Genomic DNA, 19,677 nt, shown 5'->3' with positions numbered 1-19,677 from the left:
ATTTTTTTCAAACTATTCCAAAAAATAGAAAAGAAAAACTTCCAAATTCGTTCTATGAGGCCATTACCTTGTTACCCAAACCAGATAAAGACATCACAATAAAGGAGAACTACAGGCCAATACTTCTGATGAACATAGATGCAAAAATCCTCAACAAAATACTAACATACTAAACCCAACAATACATTAAAAAAAAACATTCACCACCATCAAGTGGGATTTATTCTCAGGATGCAAGGGTGGTTCAATATTCACAAATCAATCAATGTGATATCACATCAATAAGAGAAAAGATAAAAACCTTTCTGATCATTTCAATAGACGTAGAAAGGGCATTTGACAAAGTACAACATCCATTCATGATAAAATCCCTCAACAAAGTAGATTTCGAGGGAAAATATCTCAATATTATAAAGGGCTTATATGAAAAACCCACAGCAAACATCATACTCAGTGGGGGAAAATCTTTTTTTTTTTAATTTTTTTTTTTTTTTTTATTTATGATAGTCACAGAGAGAGAGAGAGAGAGGCAGAGACACAGGCAGAGGGAGAAGCAGGCTCCATGCACCGGGAGCCCGATGTGGGATTCGATCCCGGGTCTCCAGGATCGCGCCCTGGGCCAAAGGCAGGCGCCAAACCGCTGCGCCACCCAGGGATCCCTAGTGGGGGAAAATCTGATAGCTTTTCCCCTAAGGTCAGGAACAAAACAAGGATGTCTACCCTCACCACATTAATTCAACATAGTACTGGAAGTCCTAGCCTCAGCAATCAGACAACAACAAAAATCAAAGGCATCTAAATTGGTAAGGAAGTAAAACTTTTATTTGCAGATGATAGGATTCTATATATAGAAAACCCTAAAGACTTCACAAAAAAACTACTAGAACCAATACATAAAATCAGTAAATTTGCAGGATACAAAATCAATGTACAGAAATCTGTTGAATTTATATATACTAAAAGTGAAGCAGCAGAAAGAGAAATTAAGAAAACAATTCCATTGACAAATGGACCAAAAATAATAAAGTACCTAGGAATAAATTTAACCAAGAGGTGAAAGACCTATATTCTGAAAACTAAGAAACAATGATGAAGGAAACTGAAGATGACACAAAGAAACGGAAATACACTCCATGCTCATGGTTTGGTAGAACAAATATTGCTAAAATGTCTAAGTTACCCAAAACAATCTACACATTTAATGCAATCCTTATTAAAATAACAACAGCATTTTTCACAGAACCAGAAGAAACTATCTTAAGATCTGTATGGAACCACAAAAGACCCCAAATGGCCAAAGCAATCTTGAAAAAGAGTAACAAAATTGGAGGTATCACAGTTCCAGACTTCATGTTACACTACAAAGCTGTAATAGTCAAAACAGTATGGTACTGACAAAAACAAACAAACCGACATACAGATCAATGGAACAAAACAAAAAATCCAGAAATAAACTCACAATTATATATGATCAATTCATCTATGAGAAAAGAGGAAAGAATATGCAGTGGGAAAAAGACTCTTCAACAAATGATGTTGGGAAAACTGGTCAGCTACAAGCAAAAAAATGAAACTGGGCCACTTTGTTACACCATACACAAAAAATAAAACCAAAATGGATTAAAGACCTAAATGTGAGACCTGAAACTATACAAATCCTATAAAAGAGCACAGGCAGTAATCTCTCTGACATCAGCCATAGCAACATTTCTCTAGATATGTCTTCTGAGGCAAGGGAGATAAAAGCAAAAATGAACCATTGGGACTACATCAAAATAAAAAGCTTCTGCACAGCAAAGGAAACAATCAACAAAACTAAAGGGCAACCTATGGAATGGGAGAAGATATCTGCAAATGACATGTCTGATGAAGAGTCAGTATCCAAAATGTATAAAGAATTTATAGAAATTAACACCTAAAAAACAATCCAATTTTTAAAACGGGCAAAAGAACAGATATTGACTCAGATGGCCAACAGACACATGAAAGGATGTTCAACATCACTCATCGTCAGGAAATGCAAATCTTTAAAATACAGTGAGAGATCACTTCACACTCATCAGATTGGCTAAAATGGCAAAGATGTGGAGAATGGAGAATTCTCTTGCACTATTGGTATGAAGGTGAACTGGTGTAGCCACTGTGGAAAAAAGAATGGAAATTCCTCAAAAAGAAACACAACTACCCTAAGGATCTGTAATAGCACCACTGGGTATTTACCACTAAAATACAAAAACACTAGTTCAAAGGAATATATGCAACTCTATGTTTACAACAGCCAAGTTACATAGCAGCTCAGGTGCCCACTGTTAGATGCACTGATAAAGAAGATTCGATGGATAACTACAATGGAATATTATTCATCCATTAAAAAAAAGAAGAAACTTTTGCCATTTGCAAAAACATGGATGGAGCTAAAGAGTATAATGCTAAGTGAAGTCAGTCAGAAAAAGACATATTCAATGATTTCACTCATATGTGGAATTTAAGAAACAAAACAAATGAGCATAGTGAAACGAGAGAAAGAGAGAGAGAGGCAAACCAAGAAAGAGACTCTTAACTATAGAGAATAAACAGATGGGCAGCCCGGGTGGCTCAGTGCTTTAGCGCCGCCTTCAGCCCAGAGTGTGGTCCTAGAGACCCGGGATCGAGTCCCACGTGGGGCTCCCTGCATGGAGCCTGCTTCTCTGCCAGTGTCTGTGCCTCTCTCTCTCTCTGTGTCTCTCATGAGTGAGTGAATAAAATCTTAAAAAAAAAAAAAAAAAAAACAGATGGTTACCAGGGGGAGGGAAATGGGGGGATGGGTGATATAGGTGATGGGGGTTATGGAGTCCACTTGTTGTGATGAGCTCTGGGCGATGTGTGGAAGTGCTGAATTGCTTTATTGTATACCTGAAACTAATATAACACTGTATATTAACTATACTGGAATTATAATTAAAGCTTAATTTTTAAAGTTTTAAAAACCCTCAACAAATGTACACTTAAGATTTGTGCATTTTATTGAACAAAAATTTATATGAAAAGAAAAAAAACATAAATAAATGTTAAGCATGCCACAATGTTTGGAGAGAAGTTAACTGATGCCCATGACTTTCTTCAAAATGCACCAAATGAAGATGCATTAATGGATGGACAGAGGGATGTATGAACGGAGCTGCGTGATTAAGCAAATATAGTAAAATGTTAGCAATATACCTAAACAGTGAGTCTATGAATGTTCATTCTTCAATCGCTTCTAATTTTCTGAGTGTTTTAACATTTTTCAAAAACATTGGGGGGAAATAAATGGGTAAGACTTCATTGCTAATTTGTTAAGAATTTAAAAATTATAAAAAATCACTCTATCTCAAAATTTAATCTTAAAACACTAGAGTTTCTACAATAGAATATAAGTATTCTGGTATGCAATATAAGATTCTGACCTGCGATATAAGAATTTTAAGTGAGCACATGAGAATTATTCAACTCTAATCAATAATCAGAGTAGAGGATCAAGTGAATAGCTCACACCCTGCTCTGTGATTCTGAGCCTCTGAAATTTGCATTTCCCTGACCATGAGTGATGGTGAGCATCCTTTCATGTGTTTGTTGGTCATCTGAGTAAATGTCTGTTCACTGCTTCTGCCCATTTTAAACACTGGATTATTTGGTTTTTAGGTGTTAATTTATATACGTTCTTTATATATTTTGGATACTGACTTTTCAATGGATAGGTCATTTGCAAATATCTTCTCCCATTCCACAGGTTGCCCTCTAGTTTTGTTGACTGTTTCCTTCGCTGTGCAGAAGCTTTTTATTTTGATGTAGTCCCAATGGTTTATTTTTTGCTTTTATCTCTCTTGCCTCAGGAAACATATCTAGAAAACTGTTCAGTGTTTTTTGCCCAGGATTTTTGGTTTATTCGTTGGGGTTTTATTTGTTGTTTTCTTTTTAATTTTTTAAATTGCTTATTGTTAAAAAAAAAAGTATCAAAGAATGAGGCATGCTCAATTTCAAAGTGCTTGGTGTGTATCCTGTTAGAATTTCTTCAAAGGATATACATTCCTTGAAATATTTACATAAATATAAATGGACACATAACCTTTCAATATTTTCTTAAATATGATCATATGAAACAAACTTCTGAATTTGGCTTTCTCTACAAAACAGCACAACATATATATATGGTAGCCAGTAGTGTTCACCAATATCTAGTTTTCTTTCTTTTCCTTTCTTTCTTTTCTTTCTCTTTCTTTCTTTCTTTCTTTCTTTCTTTCATTCATTCATTCATTCATTCATTCATTCATTTATTTCATTGGAGTTCACTTAGCCAACATATAGCATAACACCCAGTGCTCATCCTGCCAAGTGCCCCCCCTCGTTGCCCATCACCCAGTCACCCCAACCCCCCCGCCCACTTCCCCTTCCACTACCCCTTGTTCATTTCCCAGAGTTAGGTGTCTCTCATGTTTTGTCACCCTCACTGATATTTTCACTCCTTTTCTCTCCTTTCCATTTTTTCCCTTTCACTAATTTTTATATTCCCCAAATGAATGAGACCATATAATGTTTGTCCTTTTCCGATTGACTTATTTCACTCAGCATAATACCCTCCAGGTCCTCCACTTCGAAGCAAATAGTGGGTATTTGTCATTTCTAATGGCTGGGGAATATTCCATTGTATACAGAGTTTCTCTTTCTTTTTTTTTTTAAATATTTTATTTATTTATTCATGATAGACACAGAGACAGAGAGAGAGAGGCAGAGACAGAAGCAGAGGGAGAAGCAGGCTCCTTGCAAGGAGCCTGACATGGGACTCAATCCCGGATCTCCAGGATCCTGGGCTCAAGATGGCGCTAAACCGCTGGGCCACTGGAGCCGCCCTAGTTTCTCTTTCTTCTGAAAACATGGGTAGAGCCATTTGGCAAGTACTGGTCACTGCACTGAGAGTGTAAAGGATATGTATTTGTGCCCAGCTGAGAATCTGTTGGTCAGGACCCTCCAACATTCTCTCTCTGGCACAGTGATCAGCCAACGTTTAAGGTAGTGGGTGTTTTGTTAGCCTCAGTCCCGGAGTGACTACTATGAACACAGTTCCCCCAACAACCACAGTGGATACATAGAGTGAGCAAGAAGTAAACCTTCAAATAAACCTGCAGCATTATTTAGCTATTCCTCCCTAATACACTGAGTATTTCTTCGGGTGTGCATATTTTGTTTACCTCATTCTTTCCGATAGTCAAATAGTACTGCCTTAAATTAACGTGGTAGGATGTATCCAACTATTATCTTATTGTTAGACATTTGATTTTTCCAAATCTTTGCTATTACAAAGTTTGCTACAATAAATACTGCGTGCATGTGCACCTGTGCAAGCACACACATACACACACAAAGATCTATTACAATCCACTTGTGAAATATTTTCTGAATATAAAGTTTCTGAGAATGTAATCACTAGGTAAAAGGTTCTAAACATTAGCCAGATACAGCTAACTGTCCTCCAAAATGCTGAGCCAATTTAAACTCCTAGATCAACAGAAAATGACAGCATCAATTATCCTACGTGCTCATCAGGAGTCAGTTATATAATTCTTTAAAAACAATGCTGGTATAATAGGTGGCAATTAGATCTCATTGTTGCTTCATCTTGCACCATAATTGGTCCTCTTTTCATAGGTATAAAGGCTATTTGTATCCATTCTGTGAATGGTCTATTCCTGTTCTTAACCCATTTTTGTCTGATTTTTATGGGAGATTTTCATAAATCCTTAATGTTAATTCCTTGGTTCTTATACTAGTTGCAAATATTTTCTCTCAGTCTGTCCCTCACCTTTTAAGTTTGCTTATTGCATCTTTTGCTATAGAGAAACCTAAAATTTTCCTGTAGTCAATACAGTCAACTTCTCCTTTATGGTTTTTGGAAACCATGCCCTACCACAAAATAAAAATGTATTAAATGTTTCCCAATTGTCACTAATATCCTTATTAATAATCCATTCTATCACTACTGATTTGAAAAGTTCTCCATATCTTACAATAAAACCCATAAAATTGGGTCTTTTAGTTAGGAGTGCCTGGTGGTTCAGTTGGTTAAGTGTCTGCCTTTGGCTTGGGTCATGATCTCCGGGGTCCTGGGATGGAGTCCCCTATTGGGATCCTTGCATAGCAGGGAGCCTGCTTCTCCCATTCCTCCTCGCCTCGCTTCTGCTCTCTCTTGCTCTCAAATAAAAAAAAAAGGTGAAATCTTCAAAACAAATGGATCTTTTATGAACTCTACTGTATTTTACTGATTTGGGTTTATGCCTCTACTATGGTATGTTACAACGTTTTCAAATATCTACACATTATATAAAGTCTAGTACCTAGACTTTAAATATTCTACTTTTTCAACATGTTCTCAATCCTTTAATTTTCTTGAGGGACTTCATAATCAATGAGCTAATTTCTCTCCCCTAACCCTGCAAAACAATACCAAATCTAACAACAACAAAAACTCACATTGTAATTCTGATTAGAACTACTTCAAATCTGCAGATTAATTTGCACACATTAGAATTTTTACAATGATGTCTTCCCATTCAGAGATATAATAAAGCTTTGAAATTGTATTCATTTTAGTCTTACACATTCTTGTCCAGTTCATTCCCAAATACTTAATAATTTTTGTTGCCACAGTGAATAGTATTCTCCCATGCAGAACATTTCCTAACTGGTTTTTACTGGTACAAAGTCAAACTACTGCTTTTAGCGTCATTTTCTTGCATTTAGTTACTTTCCTAAATACTCTTCATAGTTCTAACCATTTTTAAATTTAGCCTTTTGGATTTTTAGATGCACAATCATATACAGATTCTAATTTAAAAACCCATCCTCAGTGCTATGGGGCGCCTGGGTGGCTCAGTCAATTAAGTGTCCGACTCTTCGTTTTGGCTCAGGTCATGATCTAGGGGTCGTGAGAGCCCCATGTTGGGCTCTGTGCTGAGCATGAAGCCTGCTTAAGATTCTCTTCCTCCAAATACCCACTATTTGCTTCGACGTGGAGGGACCTGGAGGGTATTGTGCTGAGTGAAATAAGTCAATCGGAAAAGGACAAACATTATATGGTCTCATTCATTTGGGGAATATAAAAATTAGTGAAAGGGAATAAAGGGAAAGGAGAGAAAATGAGTGAAAATATCAGTGAGGGTGACAAAACATGAGAGACACCTAACTCTGGGAAATGAACAAGGGGTAGTGGAAGGGGAAGTGGGCGGGGGGGTTGGGGTGACTGGGTGATGGGCAACGAGGGGGGGCACTTGGCAGGATGAGCACTGGGTGTTATGCTATATGTTGGCAAATTGAACTCCAATAAAAATAAATAAATAAATACATACATACATACATATATACATTAAAAAAATATAGTCTTCCTCCTTCTCCCTCTGCCCACCTCCCCACACCCCAGCTCACATGCTCACTTTAAAAAAAAAGTTAAAATAATGAAAAATTTTTAAAAATCAGTCTTCAGTTCTACTTTGGGCTCTTAATACAATGATTCCTAAATGCCTATTTCCACTATATCTAGGGTAATAAAATAATGGAATTTTATGGTTGGAAGGGACATTATAGTGATCTAATCCAAAGGTTATATAGCTAAGCACCCACTGGGACACACAGACAAGATAAATGGGAGAAGGTATAAGACAATAAGGAATTGTAGAGACTGAGAAGAAATGCAGAGAACAGGCTGTATCTAAAGAGGACAGTTGCCAGTCTCCCCCAATTGACTGTTGCCACGAGGAATGTAGGTTTAGTTCCTATATTTCAAGAGGCGCTAAATAATATAGATTTTTGTTTAAATTCCTAACTTTAAAAAACATTAAACAAAAGCCAAACTAAATACAACTGCTAGCTTCCAATCTAGAAACTTCACTGAAGCTAAACCAATACCTTCATTTAAGGCAATTTAAACTCAGAAAGGTATGTCAGAGATTGCGAAAGTAGTGGACTGCAGGTGAGGGCTTTGTGTTTTGTTTAGCTATTTGGTGGGTCAGAACAGTATTTACAAAGTGATAAGATTAGGCAAGTGTTTTGCATGTACCAAACTCCTTGGTAAGAGACAAGGAGTTTAATCCCTATCTATCCATATTTTATGTTCTCTGTTTGGCTCATCTTGGCTTGGATTTGCTATTATAGCAAATGAAAAGGGTACTATTTATTTATTTGTTTGTTTATTTATTTATTTTAAAGATTCTGTTTATTTATTCATGAGAATACACAGAGAGGAGAGAGAGACAGGCAGAGACACAGGCAGAGGGAGAAGCAGGCTCCATGCAGGGAGCCCGACATGGGACTCGATCCCGGGCCTCCAGGATCAGCCCTGGGCCGAAGGTGGCGCTAAACCGCTGAGCCACCAGGGCGGCCCTTTATTTATTTTTTAAATGATTCATTTATTCTACAGAAAGTACACAATCAGGGAGAGAGGTAGAGGGAGAAGCAGGCTCCCCAATGAGCAGGGAGCCCAATGCAGGGCTCGATCCCAGGACCCCAAAATCATGAGCTGAGCCAAAGGCAGACACTTAACTGACTGAACCACCCAGGTGCCCTGAAAAGAGTACCTTTTAAATTGTCCTTCTAGGGGATCCCTAGATGGCTCAGCGGTTTAGCACACACCTTCAGCCCAGGGCATGATCCTGGAGACCCAGGATGGAGTCCCACGTCGGGCTCCCTGCATGGAGCCTGCTTCTCCCTCTGCCTGTGTCTCTGCCTGTATGTGTGTGTGTGTGTGTGTGTGTGTGTCTGTCTGTCTGTCTGTCTCATGAATAAATAAGTAAAATCTTTAAAAAAAATAAATTGTCCTTCTATTTGGGGGAAATTCTCACATTATACCCCCTATCACTCAACATGGAAGTCAGAGCTTAATTTCCCAGCCTTCCTTACAGTTAGAAACATGCACGTGACCCAGGCTCTGCCAATCAAGGAAGCTTGTATTAAGACTTTGACTTGGAAGGGATTAATAGGGGAAACCAACTAGGTGTAGACCACGTTTGGTGCCAGAGGGATCCAGTTTTCAGCGGTGGCATAGGATGTGAGCTTGCCAGAAGGGGTGGCAGTGATGGCTGTGGTTAAATGGGGAGTTCGTGGCAGCAGTGGAAATGTAGCATTGAGTCGTGTTTGGTGCAGTGGTAACAGAGGCCATTTTCCCATCAGACAAGTTCTGCAGCCCAATTCTGGGCACTGGTCCTAGAATTTAGTTTCAGGATTATTTCTCCAGCCCTTCCAATGATACTGTGAACCACCCAGGATCCTTTTAATAAACTCCTTTTCTGCTTAGCTAGCCAGAGAGGATTCTGCTTTTTAAAACTAAGGCTTTACCAATACAAAGAACACCATCAGGCAGTGACAGAATCAAATCAAAGATCTTGGTCTTTTTGATTCCCAGGTCAGTGTTTTTTTCTATGACATCACATTGTTTATATTTAATGCTTTTAGGAAGGTTCAAGACGCTGTTTTCCAAAAACATTTGCCGAGGCTCCCATCTCAAAGATATGCTATGAATACTGTGTCTATTTGGTTTGTGATGAGAATAGATGTTTAAGTACTTTTGGAATTTGTCATAGTTTTTGCTTTTGTTCATATAGATTCACAGCCTAGTGGCTTCCTTATGAGATGTTAGACTTCCAACAAAAATGCCCCTAACAACACACACAGAGTTATTCAAATAAAGATAGAGCAAAACCACATAAAGGGAGAGAGAATTGTCTGAGATAAATCAGGATGAGATCATTACAATATTCTAAGCACTAAATTTATATTCTTCTTCCTTGAAGTAAAGGACAGTAATGGGGTGGATTATAACAATGTTTCCCAATCTCAGTCCACCAACAATGATGTTTATTTTCCACCTTTATGGCCTCCAAGATTTTTGAGAGTTTTTTCCAATCTCATATATTAAAGAATGTTTTTTTTTAATATTTACTTATTTATTTGAGAGGGAAAGAGAGAGAGCATGAGCAGGAGGAGCAGGGCAGAGAGAAAGAGAATCTCAAGCAGACCCCGTGCTGAGCACAGAGTCTGGTACGGGGCTCGATCTCACAACCCTGAGTTCAGGACCTTAACAAAATCCAAGAGTCAGATGTTCAATGGACTGTGGCACCCAGGTGCCCCTAAAGAATGTTTTCAATGACCTCATCATAGATAAACCTATAACTTAATTGAAATATCAAAAATAGGACATAGATTTCTATCGCTATTTTTGGTAACACGAAGTGGCAACTATTGGGACAAAGGGTTTTCATTTTCTAGCATCCACTATACACCACAGCATGCTACAGTAAGAACTTTCTATACATTATCAGATTTACTCATCACAACTGCTCTACAGAGTGGATATCATTACCCCCATTTTACAGGTGAAAACATTGTTCAGCAACTTATGGCTGCCAAGGTGACAAATAGTAGAGCTGAGATTTGGATTTGGGACAGCATGTCCAAAATCAGATGCATTTATAGTGTACTACCTCTCCCAGGAAGAATTTTACTTTTATAAGAGAAAAAAATTTCTCAAGACTCTAAATCTTAGAAGACATTTATTACATAGACATTTGTAAGAAATATCCAGACCCTATAATTGATGATGGGCATCTAAGAACTATGTGGTAACTTCCTATGTGTTCTGAGGCCTGAGACCCTGAGTCCAGGAGGGAGCTGGGAAAGACACCAGGGTGAGCCAGGTGTAGGCCTTGCCCTCTGGGAACTCTGCCCAAGTGGGGAGAAAAGGTAAGCATGCAGAAAACCGAAACATATGGAGGCTACCTGGGGTAGGGGTCATCTCTAAGCTGAAGCTCGAGGCTTGGGGAGGTGGTCAGAGAGGAGTTGGCCAAGACATCTTCCCTGGCATGGGGTTCTTGCTGCTATTGCTGCAGCCTACAGTTCAGAATCCAGGGCCCACATGGGGAAGCCTCACCCAACCATGTTCCCAGTTGCACAAAGCACTGGGCCTGCCAAGCCTAGTCCCTGCCCACCTCCCTGTCAAGATCTGCCCTTGAGATCTGCTCATGAGGTATCGAGGCTCTGAAGAAGGCTCTCCGCACTCTCCTATCTTGTAGCCGAGGAACCTATCTTGGTAAAGGCGGGACCAAGATAGGTCCTGGGATGACGGACTCGGGAAAGGCAGAACTGGCGACCCCCGCAAGGCAGAAGAGGAACACTTCCTCCCCAACCTTCTCCTGTTCCCACCTGTCTCCGCATCCCTTCAGGTCATTCCAGAAGGCCCCCACGTGATTCTGTTCATCTGTTATCAGTCAAGGCATCTCCTGCTGAAGTGGCTGGTTAGCCCCCATGCCCCGGCTTCCCCTGAGAGAGGCACAAAGCTCCAAGGAGACAGGGAAAAGCTTGGACCGCTGCCCCCGGAACAGGTCGAGGCTCTAAGTCCCCAGGTGTGCGAGAAGGGTGCCAGGTGCCAACGCGGGGGAGAGAGACCTGGGGCCCAGAGGTGAAGCCTGGAGGCCTGGCAGCAGAGTCCTGTCTCTGCCTGTCTATTCCTGCAATGCACATATTCGCCGAAGGGAAACACCTTACCAGTGCATTTATAAACTGACATTTTGAGGGCTTCAGAATGTCAGTGCTGGAAAGGGCCATAGAGACCATGATATGGGCAAAAGGGAGGTGCAGGTAGGCAAAGCAAGGTGCCCAAGTTGCTTGGCTAGTGAGGGTCAGGCCTAGCTCCCGACTCCCCTCCAGTCAGAGACGGCCCGCCCTTCCCCAGTGCAAGGCAGTCAATTATTTGCTTGCTCACTGCAGACTTGCAACAGATGGAACATTCCTGAGAAACAGGACCACTCATTAGATGATTCAACAAACATCCACAGAACTCGGAGGGAGCCAACAGTGGAGGCCAGGGAGTCTACAACTCAATGGGGCGGAGGGGAACCCATGGCTAGGAGATGAAATGCATTTAACACCATGTCTGGCCCACAGTAAGAACTTGATCACTGGGGGCTTCTACAAAAGCCTTCTAGTAAGATAGAAATATAAGGGGGAGGGGTGGGCAAGGGTCAGACTGTGACCAAATTCACACAGATACTGAGAGAATGGGATTATCTCTGGACACAATGAGGATGCAGGGTTGAGGGTAGAGGAAAGAAATCATCAGATTGTAGGAAGGTCGCTCTGGCAAAACTGGGGGGTAGGGTGGGTGGATGGGGGTAAAGAAAAGGAGAGTTAGCTGCACGGTTCTCAAGAGAGTCCCACGTGAATGGTAGGATATGTATGGTGGCCTTTACCAAGATAGGTTCCCGGGCTACAACTTTATGGGAGGAAAAAAATGAGGTTAATGTAGATAAAGTTATTTTGAGATGCCTAAGGGACATCCAAGGGTTCCGGGGGGGCAGAGGGGGCATCCTGATGGCATTAGTCTTTCCAGATCTATACTTCAGGAAGAAGGTCTGAGCTTGAGCAACGAATATGCAGAAGTCAGCCCCCAGGTAATAGTCAAAAGCAGCAAGGGCTGGTAAGATGTAGCCACTCAATGAATTTTCATTAAGATCCTACTGTTTGTCAGGCTCTGTAAGAAGTGGGAAGGGTAAAGCAGAAAAGAAGAAGGCAAGGGTCCCTACTCTCAAAGAGGTTACGATCAGGTGAGAAGAGCCAGAGTACACCGAACACGCACACGAAAATTAAAAGAAAAGGAAACCAGGAGCTAGGGAGAGCACCCAGTGCTAAACCTGGTGCGGTGTGACGGCATCAGCGGTATGGCTCCTTTGCCTTTCCCCGGGGAAAGGGTGTAAGGAGCATGAGAGAAAGGTGAAGACTCTGAGCTAGGGACCCCACTAGCCAGGGCCAAGGACAGAAAGCACAGTGCCTGACCCCAACATGTCACGTAGACCAGGATGTCCTGACTTCTGACCCACACTCTCATCTGGAGGCAATACCACCACCTCCAAACTCAACCCCCCCACCCCTGCCCAAGAATAATTCTAGCAGTTCCTCATTCCATTTGGAAACTGAGACAGTCACTGAGCCCAGGGCTAGGTGCCAGGGATGGGCCCTCGAACAGTTCCAAGGAGGACCCTGGCCCTCAGGCCGTTCCTGTTCGAACAGGAGACACACAGGTGCAAATGCCCCTGGCACCAATGTCTCAATAAAGCAATTGCAAGATGTACTAAATGCTGTGAAAAAGAGCAACAAAAGGCTAAAGATAACAGGGAGTGATCCACTTTAGGCAGGAGAAGCAGAAAGCAAGCCTCTGTTGGGGAGTGGGCTGGGAGGAGTGCCATTGAAGGTGAGCCTTCGAATTTGCCCTAGAAACGACTGGGGTGTGGGCATTTTAAGCAGAAGGAAGGGTGTGTGCATCGGCTCAGTGGCAGGAAAGAGCTTGACACATTTGGGAAACTGAGTGGCAGCCAGCAGGGCCAGAGGCCAAGGCTGGGGAACAAGAAGTGATTAACACTGGCAACACAAACAGAGTCACATCACTGGGGCTCAGCCGGCTGCACCAAAGCCACTGAAGGGTTCTGCAGGCTGGGCATGACCCGATCTGGTTTCCATCTTAAGGAATTCCTGGCCAGCAGAGGGCCTAAAGATGGGGGTGAGGGGCTGGTTTTTTCTGAGCAGGCACTGCCTTAAGGCGGTCCTCAATCACACAGCCTGGTGGCCCTTTATTCCACCCACAGTCAGGGTCAGGCCTCCATCTGCAGAGAACTTTTCCTCCTTGGATCTCCTGCCCGGGCCTACGTGCCTCCCAGAAAGTCCCATAAACTCCCTAAAGTGTTTCCAACAGACTGCACTGATGTGTTGGCCAATGGATGCTTTTGTAAAAGGACACAAAATAACAAAATGAAACCACTCCCTCATTTCTGATGGAAATTTGTTTCCTCCTCCACTGCTTGCCATTAGACCCCAGCCTGAGCAATTGTCTTTGCTCTTTCCTCTGTCTCCACGTATTTTCCAAAAGGCCATGAACATGTGTACAACCATGAACAATAACAAAGAGCTATAAATTCTTATTGATCCCAGAAGGTTGGCAATTTGAAACAATAAAAATATGTCCTGTTTCTCTCAAAAGAACATTCTGGAGACACAAAAGAGCTTTGTTAAAACAAATGAGTTTGGGGTATACTTCGGGCCTGATGGTGGCCTCAAGTCACCAGGTATTGATGGAACAGGCAACTCCAGACACAAAGTTGGAAAGACACCCCCTCAAACACAGCCCCACCCTGCCCCCCTCTCCTGAGGTCAATTCCTCATTGGTCAGCCCACATCTTGACTCCAGCAAGTTTCCTATATAGCTCTTGGCCACTACCGTTTTCAGGAGTTAGAATTCTCAGCCTAAAGAGAAAGTCCCCTTTGTCCTCACATCCATGATTTAATTTACATTCTCCTGAACACTCCATTCACTTTGTTTTCAGGCTAAGAAGTCTCACAATTGTACTAGATCCTGAATTTGAATTTCCCTGTGTTTCCACTGTTTGGCAATTTGCCCAGGTCAGCCACTGGACAGTCCCAGAATTCAACTCTACCTTAGAGAAAAAACAGCAAAGCTCATGATTTCTTATTAGAGTTCTAACTACTGTCATCTATTTTCTTTCGATTTCTGTATTTTTGTTTTTCAAAACACACAGATGTGTATAAGCACACCTACACCCAGATGCATACATATCACCTATTCTCTGAAAAATCAGGGAAGTTTCCAGTCTTCTCCAAATGGGTCACATTCCTAGGAAGCTGTTCTCCCTTTGTTCCCCAGATTTCAGAAGGGTGCCCTTAGCTGCATTTTTTTTCTGCCTTTCTCACCCGGATGCACTCCTCCCAGCATTCCTGGAGCCTCCAATACCATGATTCACGAGACCAGGAGAACTGACTTTCTATGCTTTTGTCTCTCTGTTCTTGCCTATAAGCTTCTTTTATATGCAAATGAAAAAACTTTACCAGAAATGGGCCGAACTTGATCACAACGTAGTACAAACACAAAGAAATGTCAAGTCCTAATAAAAAGCATGTAGTAAATTAGTTAGGCAGCACTATGGAAGAAATTGTTCTTTGCTCTTTAGACAATCTTGAAGGGAAAACAGAGTATTGCTGGCAGCATCTGGCTTACCTGAATGTATTATAATCCACCATCTTTGTGTGCTTGCAGTCAGCGGCTGTAAATACCTGCTTGATCTCTCTGGATTTTGATTCTTCTTCTTTCAGCTTTTGTAAGATAAGTTCAATGCTGCTCATGGGAAACTAGAAGGGGGAAAGGAAAGGAAGGATATTAAAACATGCCTGAGACATAGGGAGCCCAATCTTTCTGATGGCCAGCAAAGAGACTTCACACTCTGAACCTGAGCACAGCTGGGCATGGCTGTCCATAGAGACCAACGCAGAGGAAATACCACTAGAATTAAATCTCTTCAGTTGCAGTTTAGGACAAAGAGCAACATCAGCATAGGCCCAGATCTGAGAAAAATGAGCTTAAGGGACAGTAAACTGCAGGAATCAGAAAACAATCCCTCAGCCTTCTCACCTGAACCCTTGGACTATGTTGGGAGACCCTAATGGAGAGGATGGGGATTCACAATTGGATAAGTGGACCCTCATTTTCTCCCGATCTCAAGAGTGGGCCCCCCTGGGGACTATTGGCCATCAGATGATGCACTGAACAGAGCACAGCTGGGTGTCAAGAGATCCATATGCACTGGAATCCCCGACCTTCACTCTCTGGCAGCCCCCAGTTCCTGTCTCCTACCATGTGATTAGGTTTTAGACTGTAAAAATACTGCTTACTCAATCCAGTAAAGTATAAGCTTGTAAATAATTACAGCTAAGAGCTTAAAGAGAGAGAGAGAGAGAGAGAGAGAGAGAGAGAGAGAGAGAAGATTACACATGAAAGATTAAAAACATTGATGTTAATTTAGTATAAAGGTCTCTCTTCCACCAGGGGGTTTGAGACCTATCACAGACCCCCATCCACCCCACCGTTCCGCATTGCCTTTCATCTATTTCCGTGATTGGATCTATTAGCTCTTTTGCAAAGATATTAAAGAGTATATTAATCTTGGGGTCCCTGGGGGGCTCAATTGGTTGAGAGGCTGACTCTTGATTTCAGATCAGGTCATGATCTCAAGGTTGTGAGATTGAGCCCGACATCAGGCTCCGTGCTCAGTTTATGGCTTGGAGCCTGCTTAATATTCTCTATCTCCCTCTACCTCTGTGCCTCCATCTCTTAAAAAAAAACAAAAAAAAAGAGTGTATTAATCTTTTTCTGCTTAGAAAGCCCTTGTTAAGGGTAGTTTTAAAATAATGCAGTTTTCACTTGAGATGCTAATACCAGATAATGTCCTACCCTGCTTTTATCTTTCTGAAAGGAGAAAAGCCCTTCATATCAAATAGACACATATATATATACATATACACACACTATTTATATAAACTATACGATAACATATATAGTATGTTAACATTTGCATGTATATACATAACACATATATACATATATAATACACACCTACAATACATATATACATATATAGTACGTATATGCATACACACACACACACACACACACACACACACACACGGATGTTAACACATAGGTTCACCCTGTGTTTGAAAATCGAGTCCTAATTCACAATAGCTATTGCAAATTGTACCCTAAGCTTGCTATGGGCCCCCCAGAGCTAAGCGCTTCACACACATTACTGCATCTCCTCTTCGTAGTTAATTCTCTGAAACGGATCAGCTGTGTAGAGATGAGCAAAGTGGAGCTCAGGGAAAATATGGGTCTCAAGCCTCTCAGCCAGGAAGCGTGGAGCCACGTTTCCCAGCCGAGCCTGCTGGTCTCCAGCAATCTAACTGCCCTATTATTGAACCTCTTGACTGAATTCAGTGCTTTTGAAGGGCTACCAGTTCACGGTTTTATGACAAGCCCAAGTCCTAACCCCGCGAAAGGAGAATCGGTGCAGCGGCGCTGGAAGGTGCTGTCTGGGCCTACTATCCAGAGAGGCTGCAGAGAAGAGCTGATGGCCCCCACCTGCCATACCTTCGGCCATACTCTGCCCAGGCTGTTCTCCTCCCAACGACAGTGCAACAGGGGCACCAGAGCTGAGCCATTCCAGCCTGACATGGCACTTCCGGCACTTCCGTGAGCAGCCTTTGCTCCCAGGCTCCACCTCCCCATCGGCCTGGCTGACACTTTCTCAGAGCTGCACCCTGTCTTGAGGCCTTTCCTGCACCCACCTCTCCTTCCTTGTCCTGAGGCCTTTCCTGCACCCACCTCTCCTTCCTTCCCTCTCTTTTCTCAGGAGTCAGACCTACATCTCAGGCTCCCCACCTACTCTTGCTCCCTCCTCTTTGATCCTTCATATGCATTTCTCCCAGGACATCCCTTGTTTATTTAACTCAGCCTTGGTACCTGCTGCTCAGAGGACCCAGACAGGATGATATGATAAACACAGAGAGACTGATCTTAGCAACTTACCCTTGAGCATTTTATATAAAAATGAAACAGAACTGGTACTGTGTATAGATATAGATATATAGATATCGAAGTATAGATATAATTGGCACATAAATATTATTACTTAGAGGCAGACTTTTAAAATAAATCATTTCTAGGGATGCCTGGGTGGCTCAGCAGTTGATAGGGAGCCTGCTTCTCCCTCTGCCTATGTCTCTGCCTCGCTCTCTGTCTCTCTCATGAATAAATAAAATCTTTAAAAAAAATAATTGTTTCTAGGTGGATTTTTCACTATTAGGCAATATCTCTCAAATGTACATGTTTGCACACCAAACCGGTCCACACTTAAAAAACTCAAGATTTTATCGAAACATTAGTTTGACAGAACAGCAACACCATACTAGTGCTTTTAGGAACAGTACCCATCTGCCATATTGTTTCAAACAAAAAAAAATTCTCTGAGCTCACTGCTGCCAATTTGTCCTTGAACTCTTATTCGGGCCTCAGGTAGCTCCTGTTATGGAAAGCTGCAAGCCCAGCAACTCTCAGGTTCCCTTGGGGTTTCTGTTTGTTTAGCGCTTGGTCTTCCGTGTAGGCCTGTGCCAATTAACAGGGACAGCACAGTGTGTGGCACCAGATTTTCTTCCTTTCCTATAGCTGCTGAATTTCTTTATGAAAGCACTGTCAGCGTCAGCAAAAAAACCAGGAAACTTGATTCAACCCTGGGCTCTGCCTCCTGCCTGTGCCTGGCACCCCTGTGCTGCTGGGCAGTGCCCCGAGGACCCTGCGGGTAAACAGTAGACCGGGACCTGGGGCCAGATCCATTATTCGCGCAGATCCATTATTCATGGCCACATGTGTGAGTGCACAATGTAAAACTGGTGGCAGGATGAAGACAAAAAGGCCTGGAGAAAGAAAAACACAGACTGCAGGCGCTAAGGGGCAAGTCGAGAATTACACAGCTCACCATGTCAGAATTCGTCTCCATATAGTTTAAGGTATACTCGTCGGCGTTGAGCAAAAGAAACAGGTAGCCATTCACGTTCACTGTGGCCCCAATATACAACTCCTCGGCCTTGATATATTCGGATAGTTCACTTTTAAAGACCTCTTGTCCAGGCTTCTTAACACGAATTCTTTTCAAGAACTTCCCACCAGTAATCCCTATAGAAAAAGAGAAAAGTTAATGAGTAGCCTTTCTTCTTCAAAGAACCATACAACTTGCCTTTAGAGTTCCTTCATGCTCAAACACAGGCCAGGCAAGTGAGCTTGTGAACTCACACTGCCTATTCTTCTCAGACCTGAGGGAAGAATGAGGCAGTGGGGGAACAATAGGCTCCCTAGGTGAATGTGTAAAGAAAAAAAAAAAAGTATGGCATTCCAGCCTTTTCTTTCCTCTCTCTACTCCCTTCCCAATCCAAACACTTAAATAAACAGTAAGCGCCTGCTATATGCCCAGCAGCATACAGAGAACCAGGACGTTAGGAAGATACTCTGCTTCAGAGCACGTCTGAACAGTACCACGTGGAAAATTGCCCACTTGAGCTTATTTCCACCTTCTTGTCCCCGATGAGGTCTTAAATTTATTCCAACACTCAGATTAAGTGTAAGATTAAGATGCCTTCCTTCTAGAAAGGAGCTTACTTAACGGTTTGAAGATAAATCTGCGAGTCCCACAACTTTTTCTCCTCTACAGGCTAAATATCTGTTAATTAATATCTATCTATTGCTTTCCAGAATTCTGACCATTCCATCTGCTCTCTTTCGTGGGTTATCTGGGTGGGTGGTTTTTGTTTATTTGGTTTTGGTTTTGTTTTTGCCTCTTGGAAAGCAGCAAGCAGAACTGAAGATGGATCTCCAGTATCTTTTCATTGATACTGAACTGAAACCTTCAGCCATCTGAATATAACCTGAAGCCAGATGAGCTCTGGGGGTCAGCTTCATCACACCCCTGCCACATTCAAAAACTAGAGGTGGTGGAAAGACAGAGGCTCTGGAGCCAAACAGAGCTGGAGGCCAATCCTGGCTCTGTTGCTTGTTGGATGATCTTTAGGAGTTTAAATCTCTCGGAATCCCTCTGAATACTCACTGGTAAAATGGGAATAAAATTTGTAAGGAGTGATGAAATGTGCCTTTCAGATCACCTATTGTGGGGAACACAGGTGACAAAGGTCCTAGTGGTTATGCTCTGACACCTATCCCTGGGTTTGGACTGAGGTCATGCTTTCCCACAGGCTGCTGCCAACAAATGCCTGGATAAGGCAAGAATACCA

General features: G+C 42.1%; 1 protein-coding gene across 2 annotated transcripts in view; it reads right to left on the bottom strand.

The window, feature by feature from the left end:
• EFHC2 (EF-hand domain containing 2) overlaps positions 1-19,677 on the bottom strand; it is a 197,225-nt gene that overhangs the window by 66,522 nt on the left and 111,026 nt on the right. For both annotated transcript variants that reach the window (XM_077890289.1, XM_077890290.1), the window contains 2 exons: positions 18,372-18,568; positions 15,062-15,192 (listed from right to left, as the gene is read on the bottom strand). In XM_077890289.1, the coding sequence (XP_077746415.1) occupies positions 15,062-15,192; positions 18,372-18,568 (328 nt within the window). The remainder of the gene's footprint in view (positions 1-15,061; positions 15,193-18,371; positions 18,569-19,677) is intronic.

The sequence above is a fragment of the Canis aureus genome, chromosome X (genome assembly GCF_053574225.1).
Source record: "Canis aureus isolate CA01 chromosome X, VMU_Caureus_v.1.0, whole genome shotgun sequence".
Lineage (NCBI taxonomy): Eukaryota > Metazoa > Chordata > Mammalia > Carnivora > Canidae > Canis > Canis aureus.
Note: the sequence above shows the minus strand (reverse complement) of the source record. Positions and strands in the feature narration are given on the sequence as shown.